The sequence below is a fragment of the Protopterus annectens genome, chromosome 2.part1, assembly GCF_019279795.1.
Source record: "Protopterus annectens isolate FY-2018-M chromosome 2.part1, PAN1.0, whole genome shotgun sequence".
In the NCBI taxonomy this organism is placed as follows: domain Eukaryota; kingdom Metazoa; phylum Chordata; order Ceratodontiformes; family Protopteridae; genus Protopterus; species Protopterus annectens.
The window spans coordinates 609,275,810-609,296,512 of record NC_056729.1 but is presented as its reverse complement, the minus strand read 5'-3'; the positions used below and the strand labels follow the sequence as shown (position 1 = coordinate 609,296,512).

Sequence of the window (20,703 nt, the reverse complement as noted above, 5' to 3'; positions counted from 1 at the left end):
AACATTTTCAATTATTGCATATGATAAAGATACTAAAATAAACAAGTGCCATTTTCTTCTTTTTTGGTTTTAAGAAATGCAAGCATTGAAATGTAAAAAGTGAATAAAGGCTGGACAAAAGCAGATTTACATTAATATGTTATAATCTTGAATTACTGAGGCAGGGGATAGGGTGCAAAAGTACACATATTATAATACATGTAGAGTTGATACGTTCTGTCATATTTTGGCATAGGTGAATGTCTGGATTAAGGTCCTTGGCTTAATCTAATGACACTTATTTGTGTGTAAGCAAGTACATAAGAGGACAGTGAATGTAATGAAAAGTTTTCCTTTGGGAAATAAATGGTCAGTGTAAGTTGAGATGCTTGCAGATGAGGGCAGCTGTACAGTTTGTACTTGTGTTTCCCTGGAGACAAGCTGACTATAGGGGTAAGCATTAAAAGCCAGACCACCTTTCATGGCTAAAGGTTAATGTTTTCTGGAAGTATAAGCTGTTTTTCACATATGTGAGATGAATAAAGATAAGACAAGAACAGACAGCAATTTGTGTAAGTAGGAGCACAGGTTGTAACATGCGTCCTATTGTGGATAACCTTGAGGTTAAGTAATGCCTGTGTGTGTGCAGCTATTGATTTGGACAATTGCTACTGTTAGGAGTTTTGCACAATTGTTCCTATCAGGAGTGTTAAACTTCATTATTTGAAGATATATATTGTGTTTTATGTTTTTGTAAGTTAATAGGTTCCGGGGGGTTCTGGTGGTACATTTGTTTTTTTGTTTGAGGGTTTTCATTAAAACAAAAAGTCTTGCAAAATATGACACAGGTTCACATGGAGATGACAAGAAACAAATGTATAAAAGATTAACCTGCTAAAATTTCTGGGTGCATGTAACACAAAAGCTGGAAATAGATATTTTAAAACCTGTCAGATTTAATAGGTAGAGGTAATAACTTCTTATCATAATGACTACATTAAACATGTTATTTTGTAACATGAATGGCCTAACAGGTATATTCAAAAAGGTAAGAGTATTGAGTAGGAGTTCCAATAGTCATAGGAGAGGAAATATGATAGTACAGGTCGATTTGTGGAAGCAAGGGGCTACTGGCAAGACAGGAAGATTATGCTGGCATGTATTTATATTCCAACTAAAACTGCTATTATGGAGCTTAAGAAAAACTTGGGAGAAATGATCACCTTTCAGCAGGGAATATTTCTTATAGGTAGGGATTGGAAGTTGATTTGCAACAGTAAGGATGTATCTGGATGACCTAGAAGATAAAAAATAACAAAAGATGGCAGATTTCTGAAGACATTTACGAAAATATTTAGTATGCAAGACATGAATTAAGTAGTAGAAACTTGAAGAAAATTTACATAATATTCCCCAAGGTATAATAACTTGGATAGACTAGACAGAGATTATTATAAAACAACCAGCAAGAAGTGATAACTCAAAGCAGCAACAACAAAAGAGACCAACAGTGAGTCCCAGCTCTACTTTCCAAAAAGATAAAATTTATTCCAAGCAAGTCTTGTCTCTAGCGCCTCGGCCAACAGCCTTTACAGAGTAAAACAGTCAAACATATAAAACTTCCCAATATATATACAAAATGAAATAAAACAATTAATTAATTATACAATCAGATAATTAAATCTCATTAATAATACATTTTTAAAGCTACATCTCTTAAATAAGGCTTTGCCAGTTACACTCTTTGTTCATACCATATGGTTGCATTGTTCCATATTTCATGATCAAAATGGACTCTTTTTGTCTTAATATATTTTTCTGCCATTCTATATTATTATAATAAAGAGGAACATGTTCCAATATGGAAACTTTTATGTGGTCTATGTTACCAAAATGTACAGAATTGAAGTGTTCAGCAATGGGGCTATTTATTTTATTATTCCTTACATCCCTAATATGTTCTTTAATTCTTTCTGCTAGTGTCCTTTTTGTTTCTCCTATATAATATTTATTACAGCTACAGAATATAGTATAAATAACACCCCTGCTCATACAAGAGTATCTAGTTCTTGTGGTAAAGTTTTGTCCATTTATTTTAACCACTTAGTTTATTATATGTTTACACACAGAACACTTCCCACAAGGGTGTGTTCCTATAACCTTCATATATTCTAAACTGTTAGTACAAGGTTTTTTATATATACTGTGTACTAGAAAGTCCTGAATGCTTTTGCCTTTTTTATAGGATGTAATTAATTTGGTGTCTTTCAGAGATAAAATATCTTTCTTCATGAAATTCCAGTAATCCATAATTAATTTATTAAAAATAGAAGAAAAATTAGTGTATTTAGTAACAAAAAATATTTTATCCTGACTGGGTTTCACATTATTTTGACTATTATACTTATAATTATTGTCAAGTATGTTACTACTTTTTTTATTTCCAAAAACTCTATATAGACTATTTCCTACACTTGCTGGATCATAGCCTCTAGCATTAAATATATCCGCTATTTTCAATGCCTCATAATAGGCTACTTCCATATCTGAGTTTAGTCGCTTTATTCTGAGAAATTCACCATAAGGAATAGAAGTTAAAGTATGGCAGGGGTGACAACTGTTACCCCACATCTTCCAGCTAATTTCATCAAACTTTCTGTGTATACCCGTGTGTATTGGGGAACCTTCATGTCCCCTTAGGGAAATATCCAGAAAGTTAACTTGGCAACCACGTTGTACATCACTAAATTTGATCCCAAATTTATTATTATTTAGTATATCAATAAAGTTTAAGGATGCATCAAAATTATCTTTACAAATAAAGATGAGGTCGTCAATAAATCTAAAATATTTCAAAACATTATTCTTAAAGAATGGTACTCTATACAAGAATTCATTCTCAAACATTCCCATAAATAGGTTCGCATAAGCTGGCAAATCGGCCCCATAGCTGTACCTGTCAGTTGTTTATAAAGAATGCCATTAAATTCAAAAATATTATTAGTTAAGCAGAATTCAACTAATTCTAAGATGTAATGAGTTTTGGGATTATCCCCAAAAAAGAATTTAATAGCTTCCAGGCCGAATGTATGGGATATATTCGTATATAAACTCACTACATCCACAGTAATAAAGTACATTCCCTCACACCAATATATGTCATTAATCTTTTGAAGAAAGTCATAAGAATCTTGTATATATGAGGGTAACAACAAAACTTGTTTCATTAAAATTTCATGCAGCAAAGTGCACAGGTTATAAGTGAAATAACCAAAAGCTGAAACAATAGGCCGACCAGGTGGTCGGTCTAAGTTTTTATGAATCTTCGGTAAGCAGAAAAACTTGGCTACTTTGTTGTTCTTAATAATTATTTTTCGGTCTACATCCGTTTGAGTTAAATAATGTAGCCTAATACCTTTTTGTAGTAGCGCATTAAGTTCTATTTCTGCCTTTTTCAAAAGGGTTATATTGGTTTCACAATACACAGTTTTATTGTCAAGGTGTTGCATACACATGCTGTAGTAATCACATGAATTTAGTATAACCAACTTTCCCCCTTTATCCGAGGGTTTGAAAATTATATTACTATTCTTGCTTAATAACTGTAGCTTCTCCCATTCTTTTTTTGTCAGATTATAAACATGCTTTTTACTCATAAATCCTTCTAGTTCTTTATCTAATAATATATATAACATTGATTCAAACTTCAGTATATTAGCATTTTTACGTGGTGGAAGAAAGCAGCTAGTACTTTTCAGCATGTGAGTATCTAATAAATCATATGCATTGTTATTACCTTCTTCATCCGATAAACATGAGTAAAAGCTGTCATTACTCTCTAAATCACTATCAGATATTGAAGTTTTCTCATAGTTGACATTACTAACAGAAGTGTTATCCACACTAAAAAAATATTCCCTTAAATACATTTTACGACATAATTGAAACAGTTCAATTTTAAGCTCATATTTCTTGGGTATACAGGTAGGTATAAACTTGAGGCCCCTTTCCAAAATAGCTATCTCTATATCATCAAGTTTGTAATTTGATAGATTAACTACATAATTACTATGCACATTATGACCATCTACCTTTCTTATAGTGTCCATCGCCCGAGTCTCTATGGCGTTCTGAGTTAGTCCAACCCCTTTTTCTCGTATTGGCACAGTGTCCATTTGATTCAGGATAAGTTTTTCGAAAGGCTTCTGAGTTCGCTGCCCCTGGTAATTCTGGAAGTTGATTTGCAACAGTAAGGATGTATCTGGATGACCTAGAAGATAAAAAATAACAAAAGATGGCAGATTTCTGAAGACATTTACGAAAATATTTAGTATGCAAGACATGAATTAAGTAGTAGAAACTTGAAGAAAATTTACATAATATTCCCCAAGGTATAATAACTTGGATAGACTAGACAGAGATTATATTTCATAGGAGCATGTGCATTTAATTGAAAGTTTTGACAGACATCCAACAACTATTTCAGATTATGCAGCAATAACAAATAACTAAGATAACAATGCAGGTTAATGAAGTAAAAATGAGACACTGGTGATTCTCTACCTACCTATTAAAAAGAGAGAGATTCGAGGAATGGGTAGTGGAAATTATTTGGGAGTTATTATGAAAGATAGAAATTTCTGCAGAAGTAATAGCTAGTGAGTGAGATAAAATGAAGTAAAAATGAGACACTGGTGATTCTCTACCTACCTATTAAAAAGAGAGAGATTTGAGGAATGGGTAGTGGAAATTATTGGGGAGTTATTATGAAAGATAGAAATTTCTGCAGAAGTAATAGCTAGTGAGTGAGATAAAATGAAAGTGGGGTTTAAAAATAGTGTAGAAATAAAATAGATATGGTTATGACATAACAATAATTATTTAGAGGGGCTGACACAGGTTAAAGTATTGCAGAATAAGAAGAATGTCACAGAACAAAAAGAGGTACAACTGCAGAGTGTTAAAGAGAAAATAAGGGAGTATCTGGATAATATGCATGAGTTTAGAAAGATTGCTGTTAAGCAACATTTTTATAATTACTGTAAATCACAAAAAGCTCTTACCACAATGACTTAGGCAGCAGAAAGTAGAAAGATGTGTTGCTTATAGAGGCATTAGAGATATTTTGGAAATTTTGTCAAAATTTTTATAAAGTAGAGGAATGTGGAAATCAAGAAAAAGCAGAAATGGAAATATATATGGATGACTTAAATATGCCAAGGTTAGAGGTAGATAAGGCTCAACAACTAACAGTTAAGACAGAAGGAGATGAGATAAAAATGGTGAGGAATAATGAATCTGCAGGAAAGTGCCCAGGAATAGATATCATTCCTGAGGAAGTTTTGAAGCTATGAGGGAAGAAAGTGATGAAGATCTGGAAGGTTTTGTTTAACAGTGTTTTAAAAAGCGAAGAAGCACCAACATATTGGAAAAATGCTGTGGTGGCCGTAATACCTAAAGATGGTAAAGATTCATCTGACCCAGTTTCATATAGGCCCATTTCAATTTTTAAACCATGAATATGAAGTGTTTATGTCTATAATAGCTAAAGAATGGCAAAGGTATTAAAAGAAAATGATAGATATGGATCAATGTTGTTTTGTGAAGGGGAGGCAAACATTTAACAACATTAATAGAATAATGATGATCCAAATGGAAGCAGAATTTCAGAAAATGCTGCTGTCATTGATGGATTTTGATGCAGGGAAAGCATTTAACAGACTAAGCTGGGATTTTATGAGTAGGGCAATGAAAACATTTGCATTCTCTGATATAATAAGGTTAATTGGGAAGATATATAAGGGAATGGCGGCAAACATTATAGTGGAAATGTTCCTCTCTGATATGTTGTGTCTGAACAATAAAACCAGGAAAGGACTTCTCAGTGTTGTGGAATATTCTGAGACAGTTTGAAGTTTTTTTTCAGGATATAAAGTTAATGAAGGCAAAACAAAGGTTATATCTATAAACTAAGTACCCACACATGAACTGGATCAGCAATACCCCGATTTATGGGGACATAATAAAGTGAAGTATTTAGGAGTTTTGGGTTAAAAGGGATTCTGTTATAGCTGCTGAAGTTATGGAGAAATATACTAAACAAAATATAATATAAAAAAACTGAGAAACTGAAAGTTCTTGTTTGTGGAAATGGAACAAAGAAAATGTTTTAGTCCCTTTAGTTTTATATACAGGAGAGACACATTGTTATCAATCAGAAGAAAAGTTGTAGGCATTAATTGGTAAAGACTTGAAGGAGTTTATCTGGGAAGGGACGATAGCAAGGGTCAAGCAGAATAAGTTGCCCTTTCCAATAAAACAAGGTGGTTTAGGATTACCTGATTTGAAGGGCTATTGTAGAGCTATACAGTTAAGGTTGATATAGACAACCCAAGCAGAAAGCCATAGTTCAAAGTGGAAAGGGATAATGATAAAGCAGAGGGGAATTTAAAAAAAATATAGAGTGATTTGGATGCAGCTCCTTAAGGAGAATGACAACATCCATGCAGAATATTATGTTCATAAAGTAGCAGAAAGTATTCTAAGAACTAAGCCAACATGAACATGGAGAAAAGATAGTCTGCTGGTCACAATTAGTGGTACAGAGAATAGTTAAGAGAGGGACTGGAATTTACCTGTGAAAACTGGCAAAGTAATCAAGGTGTTGGGAGCAAATAAGTAGAGAGGGGAAAGGTAATACAATGGGAAGAGGTCAAGAAGACATTTGGACTGCAAGCTAGAGACTGCCTTTCCTGTCAGGGATTGATATCAGAGTATAGGCAAAAAGAAAGGGATAGGGGAATCCTAAGTGAAACACCTGCTCTGGTAGAGTTTTAGGTGACTCTAGAACAGAAGCTGCTGTTAAAAAAGGGCTAATTAGTAAGGCATATAAAATATTGCATGATAACTATAGGAGTCAATCAGAGGAGGTTAGAAAAGATTGGGAACTGAGATTCGATTAACAATTCACAAGGAAACAGTAGGAGGACATACCCTATGTGTGGCTCCCAAATATGTAACAAAGTCTAGAAGATTTAGGATTTTTGCTTGGTAGTGTTTGCACAGGTATTTTTTTTTTTTTACTCCAAGGAATTTTTATTTAGATATATGCCAAATGTTGTAGGTGTGATGCGGAGGAAAGAGTTAATGGGGACATATGTTTTGGATGAGTAATGAGTTACAAACTTTAAAAATTCCTTACAGAGAGCTCTGTAAGAAATATTGGGTGAGCAAATGGGTGTAACTAAGGAAAGGATTTTTTGAGCTGGGATACAGGGTCTGAATCATCTAGACATAGTAAGGCCTTGTTAATTCTGGTGGCTGCTGAAAAAGGAATTACTAGAAAATGGAAATCAAAGTGTAAATCAACTGTATTTTAAGTTTTGAATATTGTAACAGAGTTAAAAGAACTGGAAGTCGTAATTTTAGAAAAGGGTTGGAGCAAATTGCATAGAAAAAATGGATTTTATGAGAACAATACATGCAGGATAATGTTATGAAATAGTTTTTAAAATGTCTTTTACTTTCTCATACTGCTCTTTGCTAGGCAGCACTGTTTGCTGTTAGTACCAAGTGTAAGACCTGATCTTATCAATGCTTAGAATGTTTTTAGCAAGGTTTTGTTAAGCACTCATAAACATAGTTAAGATCAGGGCTTGCACTATGGAAGGGTTTTACAAGTTTATCTTTTTCCAAATTTCAGAGCATAATCATTTCAGTCTGTGCACTACATATAATTTGTTCACTCTTCCAATATATTCCCTATTTAATTTACCAGCACAAGACAGAGAACGTTTCCTGCTTCTTGAGTTGCGGTGAGTTAGTGTGTGATCCAATGAGTCCTGAGACAGTGAATTGTCATCTACAGCTAACCATTTCTGATGTTTGGGACTTGTTATTACAGCAGTTGATATAGCAAAGGTTTTCCTTTTTGTTTAAGCACTGTAATTATTTTTAATTTCCTTTGCATTTCAGTGCAACTGTATATCTTTACATCATTACAATGTTTTACTTATTTTTTGCTTGAACACAGAGTGTGAGTGAAATATATCCTTATGGATCAGAGTGTTGTACTATTCAACGCACATCAAATAAATTGATAATAAAAGAAAAGCATAAAAAGAATATGTCTCAGAAAAGTATAACTTGCACCTTTTACACCTGTATTTTTAAGCAGTCTTTGCATCCTTTTTGTTTTTGTCTTTATTTTAACCCTTGGGCTCTCCACACCCCTGTACCTTAAGAAATGCATTTGCTTTCCTTTCTTATGCTACTAATAGATACATGTTACAATCTTTGGGTCTTGTATGTGCTGTTAGGAAGAGCGGTCTGTGCTATCACATTTCTATGCACTGTGATCTGTCACTCAGACAGTTCCCATGTTCCATTTAATTTTCTGCCCATTGAAGACTCTGGCTATGCAGTGGTGTCTGTATATGGTTATATGTTCCTGCTTGTGATACCCACTCCTCTGGTCTGTATATGATATGTTCTGTTAGAACTCAAATGCAATTGATCCACAGTTAACAGCTCATTAATCTTAAACATGCTGCTTATTGTACCAAGGTCAGCCTCTGGGCTTCTATCACACTTTTTCAATTCACGACGTAATACTATATACAATTATTCTCTCAATAAGCACTAGACAGACTGGTATGTGTGTGTGTGTGTGTGTGTGTGTGTGTGTGTGTGTGTGTGTGTGTGTGTGTGTGTGTAGAGTATGTGTTTTCACTGATGTGTGTATGTACAATTATGACTAAACCATATAAATATGTTTCTTTTAAAGTGAATGTGGATATGTGTTAGCAGAGACAGTTATGAATAGTCTCTAACTTTTTGTCCAGGTTTTGCAGACTGTGAAAAATGTACATTTATACACAAAGACTGGAGAAGAAATATCTTTTGACCAAAATGGAGATGCAGTGATTGCATATGAAATCATGAATATACAGATATTGCCAGATGACACATTTCGGTTGGTAAAAGTAGGCAGAATGGAGCCTAGAGCCCCTCTTGGTAAAGAAGTCAGCATCAATATGACTGCCATCTTGTGGAATGAAAAATACACTGAGGTATGACTTTATGCTACAACTATAAATATTACAAAAAGCATAAATACAGTTAATGATCCTTTACACTTGTCTTGAAAGTGAGAGCATATAAAATGTGGTAAAATTGGTATAAGGATAATAGCAGCTTTTGTTGCAGTGATAGGGAGACATTCAAAACAGACTACTGGAAATATTATTTCACAGAGACAGAGTAGATCCATGCCCTGCTTTGCTGGAGACCGCAGTAGAAGAGTGTCTGTTGAATGCCCAAGGACTGTAACTGCAGTTCTTACAACTGCATAATTACAAGTGCAAATGGATAAATATGTAGTAATTCTGAGGTTGCAGCATCTTGGAATATTCCCCTCATTCTGAAGTATAGTAGTTTAGTAGAGGTGTGGAGTCTCAGCCTCTCATTTTTGTGGTACAGCAGAAGACGCCTTCTACAAAAAACCTTTAAAAGTGCAGCAATGCATTTCAGAATTTACTATTATTTAATTAAATCATTCTTTATTTTTCAAACCGTCAAGGCTCAGACTATTGGGTACTGCACTGTTGATTGGGACCGGTAGTAGATTGTTTACTAAAAACTGGTTCAGGAATGCTAGAGACAGTTGAAGAAAAGGGCTGTGGCAGTGATGGGGGAGAAATATCCTTATACAGATAAGCTGCTACACTTAAGCAGACTTTCTAGACCAGAGGTCTATTCCTCAGTATATTCATTTATTCATATGTATGTTGGCATATAGGAATATAGACTTCCGTCTCAAAGACATTGGATAACTGACATTTCAGCTATGTACAGCTTATAAAATCTTCCTTTAACATATCAGTTTGAATTTTGCCTTCAGAAATATTGTACGTGTTACACTACTATACATTATTGTTGTTTTCTGTTTCTGTGTTTTCTTGTCATTAATTTTATTCATGCTCTTTGCTAGCTGTAGAATATTTTCATGCCTTGTGGCATGGATGTAGGCTGAAACGAGTCCTATACTATTCCTCTAACCTGATTAACAAGCACAAATGAATGAGTGAATGAATAAATAAATGTGGCAATAGGAAAAACATGTTTTACACATGCTGCTTATTTTGTTTGCCATGTCTGGCAGTTAGTCTAGACAGTTCCGAGCAGTTAACAAGCTTCTTGATATAGTCTTATTATTTAATTCTCACTCTGCCTCCATTTATCGGCTATATAATTGTAAGCAAGTGAGCTAACCAGGTAATGTTGTGGGTCAATCTGGAACGTAGGCTTGACTACTCAATGGCCTGCTTGATTACATGCCAAATAATGGCCTACAATCTCTAGTTCTTATAGTTAGTTAGGGGTGATATACACTGAATTTTGTATAAGAACATATATGTGTATAGTTATATATTCACATTAAAAATCATGCTGAAGCAACCAATGCATCAGCCTACCACATTACCAGTAAATATGATGTTTGCAGATGACACTGTGATATGTAGTGAGAGTACGGACCAGGTTGAGGAGACCCTGGAGAGGTGGAGATATGCTTTAGAGAGGAGAGGAATGAAGGTCAGCAGGGCTAAAACAGAATATATGTGTGTAAATGTGAGGGAGGGTAGAGGAATGGTGAGGATGCAGGGAGTAGAGTTGGTAAAGGTGGATGAGTTTAAGTACTTGGGATCAACAGTTCAGAGTAATGGTGAGTGTGGAAGAGAGGTGAAGAAGAGAGTACAAGCAGGATGTAGTGGGTGGAGAAGAGTGTCAGGAATGATCTGTGACAGATGGGTACCAGTAAGAGTGAAAGGGAAGGTCTACAAGAGAGGGTAGTGAGACCAGCTATGTTATAAGGGTTGGAGATGATGGCATTGACGAAAAGGCAGGAGTCAGAGCTGGATATGGCAGAGTTAAAGATGTTAAGATTTGCACTGGGTGTAACTAGGATGGACAGGATTAGGAATCAGTATATTAGAGGGTCAGCTCAGGTTGGACAGTTTGGAGACAAAGCAAGAGAAGCGAGATTGCGTTGGTTTGGACATGTGCTGAGGAGGGATGTTGGGTATATTGGGAAAAGGATGCTAAGGATGGAGCTGCCAGGTAAGAAGAAAAGAGGAAGGCCTAAGATAAGGTTTATGGATGTGGTGAGAGAGGACATGCAGGCGGTTGGTGTGAAAGAGCATGATGCAGAGGACAGGAAGAAATGGAAACAGAAGATCTGCTGTGGCAACCCCTAACGGGAACAGCTGAAAGCAGAAGAAGATAGTTCAGATTTACAATGAAGTTGTGATTACTATAACAAAGAATTCACTTAAAAGTAGTCTTAGGATAAAGTATTTTAATCTTCTTCCTCAACATGCTACAAAATTCTGGTTAAAATGTTGTTGGCATATAAAAATGGCAAGGCACAGAATATTATTTCTTTGTAGTGATAAAAGCATATGGATGGAATCACAAAATTTACAGATTGCATTTAGAGTGTATGGCATGCACGTGAGATTTTGTGTAGAAACAGTGTCCACAGTGGAGACAAGTCTTAATCATGTAGAAAATATATAAAAAATGTGCTGTAGGGCAGAGAAAGTGTGCCAGCCAACCAAGCAGATGAAAGGGTAATATGGCTGCACCTAGTACAGTGCAATATTTGCAGATGGATCAATAGGGGAAGAGTATGAGCAGTAAAGATGTAGTGCAACCAGCAGATGGGAACAGATGACAAAACACTATGTCTGCACTGATATGAAAAGACCAGGCAAGCAGCACTGCTGAATAATGCAAAGGTATGGCACAACATGTGTACACATGTAAATATACTGCAAGATGTTACACAAACACATATAAAGCAACAGAATGAACAGGGCTATAGCCAGAAAAATTCTGTGTATTCTTTTGTGAGTATATTATTTTCTGAGCCTCCTAACAAGCATTTCCCCAAATTCTAAAATATGTTCTACTCATGGAAGGAAGCTACACTGAATAATTTCTACTGTATAAATGCTGACAATCTTGGCATGGTGCTTTCTGGAGAGACAACAACTGAAAAAGATGCAAGCTTTCATGAATATGGGGGTTTGGCATAACGGCTAAGGTATTTCCCTTACAGACAAAAGGTGCAGGCTTTGATTCTCACATGGGCAGTTGTCTATCTTTAAAATGGCCTGCAAAGGTAGCTAGCTTAGTGCAACTCTATGAAGTGAAAATGAAGCAACATCTAGAAAGCTACATATTTTTTAATGTGAAGTAGAGTTCTAGTAATGATATGTTAGTCAGTACAATGAGTAAATGGCAACCTAATTTCCGGTTGACACCTTGGAGCCTGAATGGCTGATAATTGTACACAAGGGATTGGACATCCTACTCAGTGACCATACAATATAGCAACAACAGAGCAATGTACCCATAAGCACCTTGTCTTGTCTTACCACCAACTGGAATTAAAAAAACAACAATTGAATAAATAAATGTATGCCAATTTATTACCAGATGGAATTTATAAGAAAACAACACATTAACTAACTAACTAACTAACTAACTAACTAACTAACTAACTATATAAAGCAATGACAACACAAATTAGCAGCACAGTGTCCCTTTAACAGTCCCCTCCAGTGGCACAAAATCCCAGCACTGAGATCATTTTATCAAATCAGTCTACAGCTCCTCATGTTAGTTAAAAATGCTGTGATTTTTAGGAATCCAAATCACCGACACTGGCTTCCAACATCTGTTACAGAATCTATTACACTAACAAGCAGCTTGCTAGAGATGGCTACAAACGTCTTCCTTAACCTACACAAGTACACACACTCTGGTACCTCCTTCTTGTCTTGTAAGATTTTATGCTTGACTTTTGACGTTCTTATGTCAATATAGTTCACATTCACTGAGCAGTACTGAGTAAGACATTCAACTCATTTATATGATTATATGCAAGCTGACCTCCCAGGACTCAATTAGAACTAAGGAAGCCCAAGGAAATATATGCTAGTGCAATCAGGAAAGCAAGGCCTGCAGGCAGCTGATATTATTCCATAACTTGCCAGGTGGTCTGAAATGCACAAGGTATCATCTACAATGTCTATACAGGCAACCCAGGGAGTTACCATGATTTCCAGAATATGGCCCTTGTGTGGTATTTACCAACTGTTTTTGGGAGGTAACCTCCCCAGTGGTATCTTATTGGTAACACTGTATATGCCCTGGAGCCCTGGTTGAGTGTGACCTGGATACAGTTATGTACTGCCATAAATCGAGCTTATTGGGGAGTGTGTGCTTGGGGTGCTGAAGGTATGGTTTCACTGCTTGACTGTATCTAGTGCCGACCCTGGCACATGTGCTAAGATATTTTCAGTGTGTGTGTTACACAATATGATACTTAGGAAACAAGTGCAGGAGGGATGCCAGTTATAAGATGATCATCTCCCTGCACACAAGGCAGGGGAGGCTGAGTTAGATGAGGAGGCCGTAGAGAACTGAACAGCAGGGAAGAACATGCTAGATGGAGGTGGGTGAGTATGTTGTGACTCTGGTGAAGAGGCAGTGACTGGCAAACCACTTTGGCCCCATACACACTACAATAAAAGTGATGTATGCAAACTCAATACCAGTCTGTGTTTACCCATGCATATGCTGGCCGCACTTGTGTCAGATGAAGACAACTCAAGTAGTAAAGTACAAAGGGTAGAACACACTTATTATCATAAGAACTGATGGAGGATGGAGCACAAGTGTGCAATGTCTTCAACAGGGGAATGTGTAAGTGCTATAAAAATGAGAAATTATGATTCTGTTATGTGTATTACATGGGGCTGGAGGGAATTACTGCAGATGGCTTTTTAATGGGTTACTGTCACTGCCTGTGTAAATGAGTGTGGCACTGGGAGCTGTAGTAGTTTGTGCATATTTGTGTCTGTCTGTATATGTGTGATTATGCTCAGACTAAACAGAAGCAGTGGTTGCGACACTGTGGCTGGATATAATGGACAGTTTCAGGGCATGCATGGGGAATGAGCAGGCATCCCATGCATACCTCAATCAATGAAAGCTGCCTGTTAGGTTATAGCTTGGCTATGGATAAAATGTAGGTGTGCTGCGTGACCCTGATTGATGTCCATTACTACAAGCTTGGGGATCCCCTCTCCTGTCCATAGGCACCTGCATGCCTAATGTCACTGTTAGTGCTGGCACAGCATGACCATGACCATGACCTTGGCCACCCACATCCACAGTGGCTGCCATGTGTGAGGCATAGGTGAATTGGCTTTGTGGCCAATGCATGCCATGTAGCTTGCAAGCCCTGAAAGACTTGTCTTGCACAAGTATGTGATTAATTCTATCACAAATGTCACACAAATAGGCCACGTGCTCCTTGAGGTCATCCTATACATCTTGCAGTACCTGTTGCATGTTTCTAAAGGCTGAAGTAGTACTACCACTTGACTCTGTGGTGGCTGTCCACATCTGTTAAGTCACACCCATTGACACAGCTAATTCTTGGGAGTGCAGTACCCATGCTTTCAACATGTAGCAGTATACACACTCATGTGGTCACTCCCACTGCCCTAGAGATTTGTGGCAGACAGTGATGCCTGGGCCACGCACTTGCCTTACTGTCCACACTAACCTGCCTTCTCTTCAGCAGATGAAGCTTCTTTGTCTTTAGCTTTACAAATTATTTCACAGCAGGATGGATGAAGATCTCTGCAGCTGCTGGGGTTTATGTCACACTGGTTGGCACCTCTTGAACAAAATAATTATGCAAATGAAGGCTCTGCTCATGAATGCTTCAGAATCACTCATTCTGTGCAGAAGATCTCTGACTCTGCCAGGGTTTATGTCACATTGGTTGGCACCTCTGAAGAAGATTATTATGCAAGTGAGGGCTCTGCTCATGAATGTCTCTGAATCACTCATTCTGTGCATAAAGACAATGATCAGACTCTCACAGACAGTTATATATGGCATACTGCTTACACCCATGCATCTTCGAAATACATTGCACATATGTGCGGATGGCAATATTGGCAAATGGTTGCCTGTAATTCTCTGTTTAATCTTAATATGCATGAGGTTGCCAAAGAGCACTGACAGAGTAATGGTTGCACAACATGCAACAGAACTGAACTGTGTCAGCCATATTTTATATAGTTTTACCTTCTTTTCCATGAGTTCAGTAAGGCATAGTCCATTTTGAGCCCTGCCACCAGTGACACTACTGAGTTGCTTTATGTTTTATGACAATTCTGAGAACAGGAAATGGGCATGAATGTGAGATGCTAGTTATTATTCTATGATACGAGACCTGGTAAATGGCCATAACTTGAGAAGGCACTAGTGAAGGTAGGGCACACTGTTTGTGCTCTCAGATTAAAATCTTTATCCATTTCTTTCATAGAGACCACTAAGACCATTTGTCAGAGGGGAGACTTTTATGATGGCCTCCAGTACTATGTGGATGCCCGGCATTGTCTCTCTAGTGCATTTACTTATTCCACTGGCATTACCTATATTGGTGAATGATGCAGGCACCATCACAGTGTCCTGAATATGTGCCATCCAGATCTTTGATGATAATAGGAAGAAGACAGAATGAGATCCCAAGGTGCTCTGTACAGCATGTAGAATTTTAACTTTTTTTTAATACTCAGCATGTCAGTGTGGACTATACTGTACTTAAATGCCTCTCTTTTTTATCATGTAACTTTAGAGTCCAGAGCAGAAAATCAACAGCATAATGATTGGGCACAGACTAACAACTCTTTGAATTTCTCAGGCATCTTAATTTTGCGGAATAGGCTGTCACTTGTAAGTAATTGACAATAGACTGTCAGCTGCTTTCAAAAACTAGCAAAGTTAATGTTTTGTTAGTATGTGTGCTAATTAGGTTTTTGAAGTAGAATAGCAGCAATGCTGCCATAGTGGCTCAATAAATAGCCCATTTTCTTTTTATAGTTCATGGTAAAACGATTCTAGGTTCTATTCCCAAATCAGGTGCATTCCTTCTTTTTGCATTTTAGCATGGAGGGAACATTAACTGCTGTCCTGTGTATGAGATGTCTGTGTGGTCTTGTCTGACTAACTCTCTGGTAGCTGCATAAGACATACTGTTTAACTTCTGTAATGCACAGAGGAGCACATCATCATTATCGTCACCATCAACCCCCTCTTTTCCCATTTTCTACATGGGGTCAGGGTGCTGCATCAGCTGTTGCCATCTCTCTTGATTCATTGTGACTATTGCACTTTCTTCAGTGTTCATGCCTGACTGCTGCAGGTCTTCTGTCAAACAATGCATCCATCTCTTTCTGGGATGCTCTCATTTCCTCTTGCCTTTTTCCTGTCTGTTTTAAATCTTCTTCATAGACTGTCTTCTGTTTCTGCATATGTGCCTGAAGCACTGAAATCTGTTCTCTGCGACCTTGTCTGCAATAGGAGCTACTTGGGCTTCTGCTATTATGTCCTCATTTCTTCATCTGTCCCACAGTGTGCATTCTACCATCCATATCAGGTACTTCATCTCCATCACTTTAGCTTCCTATACTGCCATGGTCTCTGTACCATACAGTACTATTGGTCATACCACTGTTTTGTACACCTTACTTTTTAGGTTCTTTGGCATACATCTGTCATACACTACCCCTGACACTTTGTGCCAGTTGGCTGCAACCCCTCTAATTCTAGTTTTGACCTCCTCATTCAGACTTCCCTTCTCCTCAACCATTCATCCCAGGTACTTGAAATTATTTACTTGTTCAGATGTTTTCCATTCCTTTTCAATTCTCAGCTTTTTCTGACTTCCACCATTTCCCACCATTACAACTGTTTTATTTGTACTCAATTTCATCCGGTATACTTTTAGTTTTACAGTCTATTCCCCTATCCGTTGCTGAAGTTCCTTTCAGACTCTGCCTATAATGCACATCATCTGGATACAGCAACGTTGATGATCTTTTCCATCTGACCTGTTTGCTAATGTGGTCCGTCACCAGCATGAACAGCAGTGGGCTCAGAGCTGAATCCTGATGCACACCTATTCCCACTGGGAGCCCCTCTATGAGTCAGAATGCAGTATGCACTTGTGCCATCCGGTCCTTGTGCATAGCCTGCACAAATTCTACCAATGGTTCTGTGACTTTCGATCAATGCAGGAATAGCCAAATTAGTTTTTTTGGGACCTTGCCATATGCTTTCTTCAAATCTAGAGGAGACCATATGTGTACACAGACACACAGGCACACAAACGCACAAGTATATGCACACACACACACACACACACACACACATATCTATCTATATATATATATATATATATATATATATATATATATATATATATATTTATATATATATTTATATATATATATATATATATATATATATATATATATACATATATATATATATTCATGTATATATATATGTATATATATATAGATAGATATATACACGCACACACACAGACATGTATATATATATTCATGTATATATATATATATATATATATATATATATATATATATATATAGTATATATATATATATATATATATCTGTATGTATATGTGCTTGTGTGTGTGTGTGTGTGTGTGTGTGTGTGTGTGTGTGTGTATGTACACATGGAGATATACTACTGTATGAAATTCTTCTTACAACACATACAGTCACAGGTCCTGCCTTTAATACAGTTAAATGTACAACTTACTCAAGTTATAGAAGCAAGACATCTAAAGTTGCATATTTGCATTTGTAGTAGACCCCATTTATTATCAATGATAGGTTTTCATGAGAATAATTTAGTTGTAATTGAGGTAATACGTTTTCACTGATACATAGTACTGTATTAAATTATATGTTGCATTTCTGTCCCCCATCTCTTCATCACTATTTGTTCCATTTATTGTATTTTTTGTTATATTTTTATTGCTTCTCTACATTTATTTTCCTTTTGTACAGCAACATCCACAGTAGCACTGGTGGTCCTGCAACAGACCATCAGCCCCCATCATCTGACCAGCCTGCCAAGGCCATCTCCCCAGAGGTTCTGTGGAGGAGGCTGAAAGGTTCTCTAATCCTGCCCTTTGTGGGGCTTCACTGGTCAGAACAGTTGTGGTTTCTTCTGGTGACTCAGGAGTGAGTTCCTATTCATTTGTAGAAACCAGCTTACTTTTGCAGCTTCGAGAGTCATGTTCCTCTCTGGTACTGGCTGCATTAGCAGAGCCAGGACCCAGTGGCAACAGTGCCAAAGGTGGAGTCTAAACTCCAGCTGGACCTGGCATGAGTAGAGTGGCACTCCTGGTTATACCTTTCCTATCCCCCATCCTGGTTTTGCCTTCCCTATTATGTCTATGCCCTCCCTTGTTCATTGTCCAGTCGTCTCCATCATCATTGTCTTCCATCTGTCTATCTGATGCCTCTAAATCTGTTTATCCCTAACTCAGTGTGTCAGAACCTCCCCATCAGTCTTGTCTGTCTTCCATGTTTGTTTGTGTTCCTCTGCCACTTACAATAACCTTCTTTAAATTCCTTTAGATTTCCTTACTTCCTAGTCCACCATACCTTCTTACTATGTATAAAAATGGGTCTTTCCTTTAAAAGAAAAATATCACCAACCTTCCCTTTTTCCTTCCTTTCATACCTTAGCAGTCTTTCCTTTTGCTTGATTCCTCCCTTTTCATAACTGTCCTGTTCTGGCATTTATACCCCTTAATCTAGTCAAAAAACATATGAAATCACTGTCTTGAGCTTTTTTAATGCTGCTAGACCTCTTTCCCATCAGGCTGCTTCTTTGTATGCATGAACACACTGAGTTACACTGAGGCACATGTACACATTAAGTCCATGACAGTTTCTGTTCACATTCTGTGGCTGCCACTGGAGAATATGTATCCTCAGCACAGGCCCTGCTATGGCTACAAGAGGTTTTTTTAAGTACCCGATGCTGTATTCATATGCCATTTTGTGATATAAATTCTTAAGCCTTAGTCAGCATTGCAGCTGATATGTTAACAGTGACTGACGTGGAGTGGTTGTGCCTGCCATGTTTTTGAATCCCAGGGACGGAGCCCTCAGCATATTTTCCTACAGAATGAAGAACATCCGGATGAGCAAAAGTCATGCTAATTTAATTTCAATCTATTTAGAAAATGAAAAATCACAGCAGCTTCAATATCAGAATGCTTCCTATGTAATTAAGCAGTATATGATATCCATACGAGGGTAATGCAGAATTTAAATACGGCTGGTGTTATTTGGTAACAGATAGCCAGATGTGAATCTGCATTACCCACATACAAATATTATATATTGCTATTATACAGTGGTATTATTTTAAAACAGATATGCTTAAATGTATTAATTAATATCATTTCACTATGGAATGTAATTTCTGTTCTGCTTCTTCTAGTGAACTTCAGCGTCTGGTAATGACTTACTGAAGTACTGTACATGTGCAAGTATGCATCAGATTAGCAAAGTCACATGTGCACTCATATCCAACTAATTTTGTAAGGACACTTTTGCATCCTAACATTAAACTTTTATATACAGCTAGCTAGATAGATAGATATGTTTGTGTGTTTGTGAGACTGTATATCTATCTATCTATCTATCTATCTATCTATCTATCTATCTATCTATCTATCTATATGGATTCACTTCATAATCTCGAAATACTGAAATATTTCCAATTTTAATCCCCAACAGAAAAAATCATATCACCCAAAAAAGGGAGCACATAAAAAACCCAAAAACCCAAACTGGGAAAAAAAACACAAATTAAACCCCTAAACCCATCATCCCCCCACCTTTAAAATAAAGCCACAGAAAAACTTTAAACCCAAATTTCCCTTCTAAGCAAGTGTGGCCCAACCCCCCACAAAAATTTTAACCCAATCACTTTCAAACCCACCAGAAAAAACCCCCCAAAACCCAAAAACATCCTCGCAACACACAAACTTTTACCAAACAACCCATGGTGCCCCAAAACCTAAACAAAAACCTTACCAAAGAAAACCAAATAACAAAATCCCAAAAGGAATTGAAAACCTTTTGTTTCAAGGTTTTAAATTTCCAAAAATGAGAAAATTAAAATTTTAAAAAACTAAGGTCTTTATATTATAATATAATAAATATTAAATATTAAATGTTAATATTAATTATATTAAAATATTAAATTTTGGTTTTAGTTAAAATTCTTTTTGGGGTTGTTTTTTGGGATTGGCCCCTTGGGGTGGTGTTGTTGTTTGGGGGTTTTGGGTTCTGATGATTTTTTTTATAAAAATTAAAATAAATAATACAACTATTAAATTTTATCTTCCTTCCTGGAAAAAGATTCACGAACCATTTTTCTGGGCCATCCAAACTTTTCCCCCAAAGGACCCTAAAACCGGCCCAAATTAGCTTTTTCCCAAACCTTTTGCACCTGGGAGGTAATGATCTAAAAAGGGGAACAATTTGGTCCTCCCGTTTGGTTTTCAAAAGGGGTACCCTAAATTTGGGCTTTTTAAAAACCCAAACCATTATAAAACAGATCGCCTACCTGCGGCAACCTTTGATCTAACTCTTCATTTAAAAATTAGTTAAATGAACCCCCTTAAAAAGGTTTAAATGGCTAGTGGGGGGGGGGGGGGGGGGGGGGGGGGGGGGGGGGGGGGGGGGGGGGGGGGGGGGGGGGGGGGGGGGGGGGGGGGGGGGGGGGGGGGGGGGGGGG

The 20,703-nt window shown here is 37.1% G+C and overlaps 1 protein-coding gene across 1 annotated transcript in view; it reads left to right on the top strand.

The window, feature by feature from the left end:
• The window catches only part of LOC122794873 (vomeronasal type-2 receptor 26-like), a 108,828-nt gene that overhangs the window by 56,888 nt on the left and 31,237 nt on the right, over nt 1–20,703 (top strand). Inside the window, exon 2 of the mRNA XM_044063472.1 lies at nt 8,823–9,050. Coding sequence (XP_043919407.1) covers nt 8,823–9,050 — 228 coding nt within the window. The remainder of the gene's footprint in view (nt 1–8,822; nt 9,051–20,703) is intronic.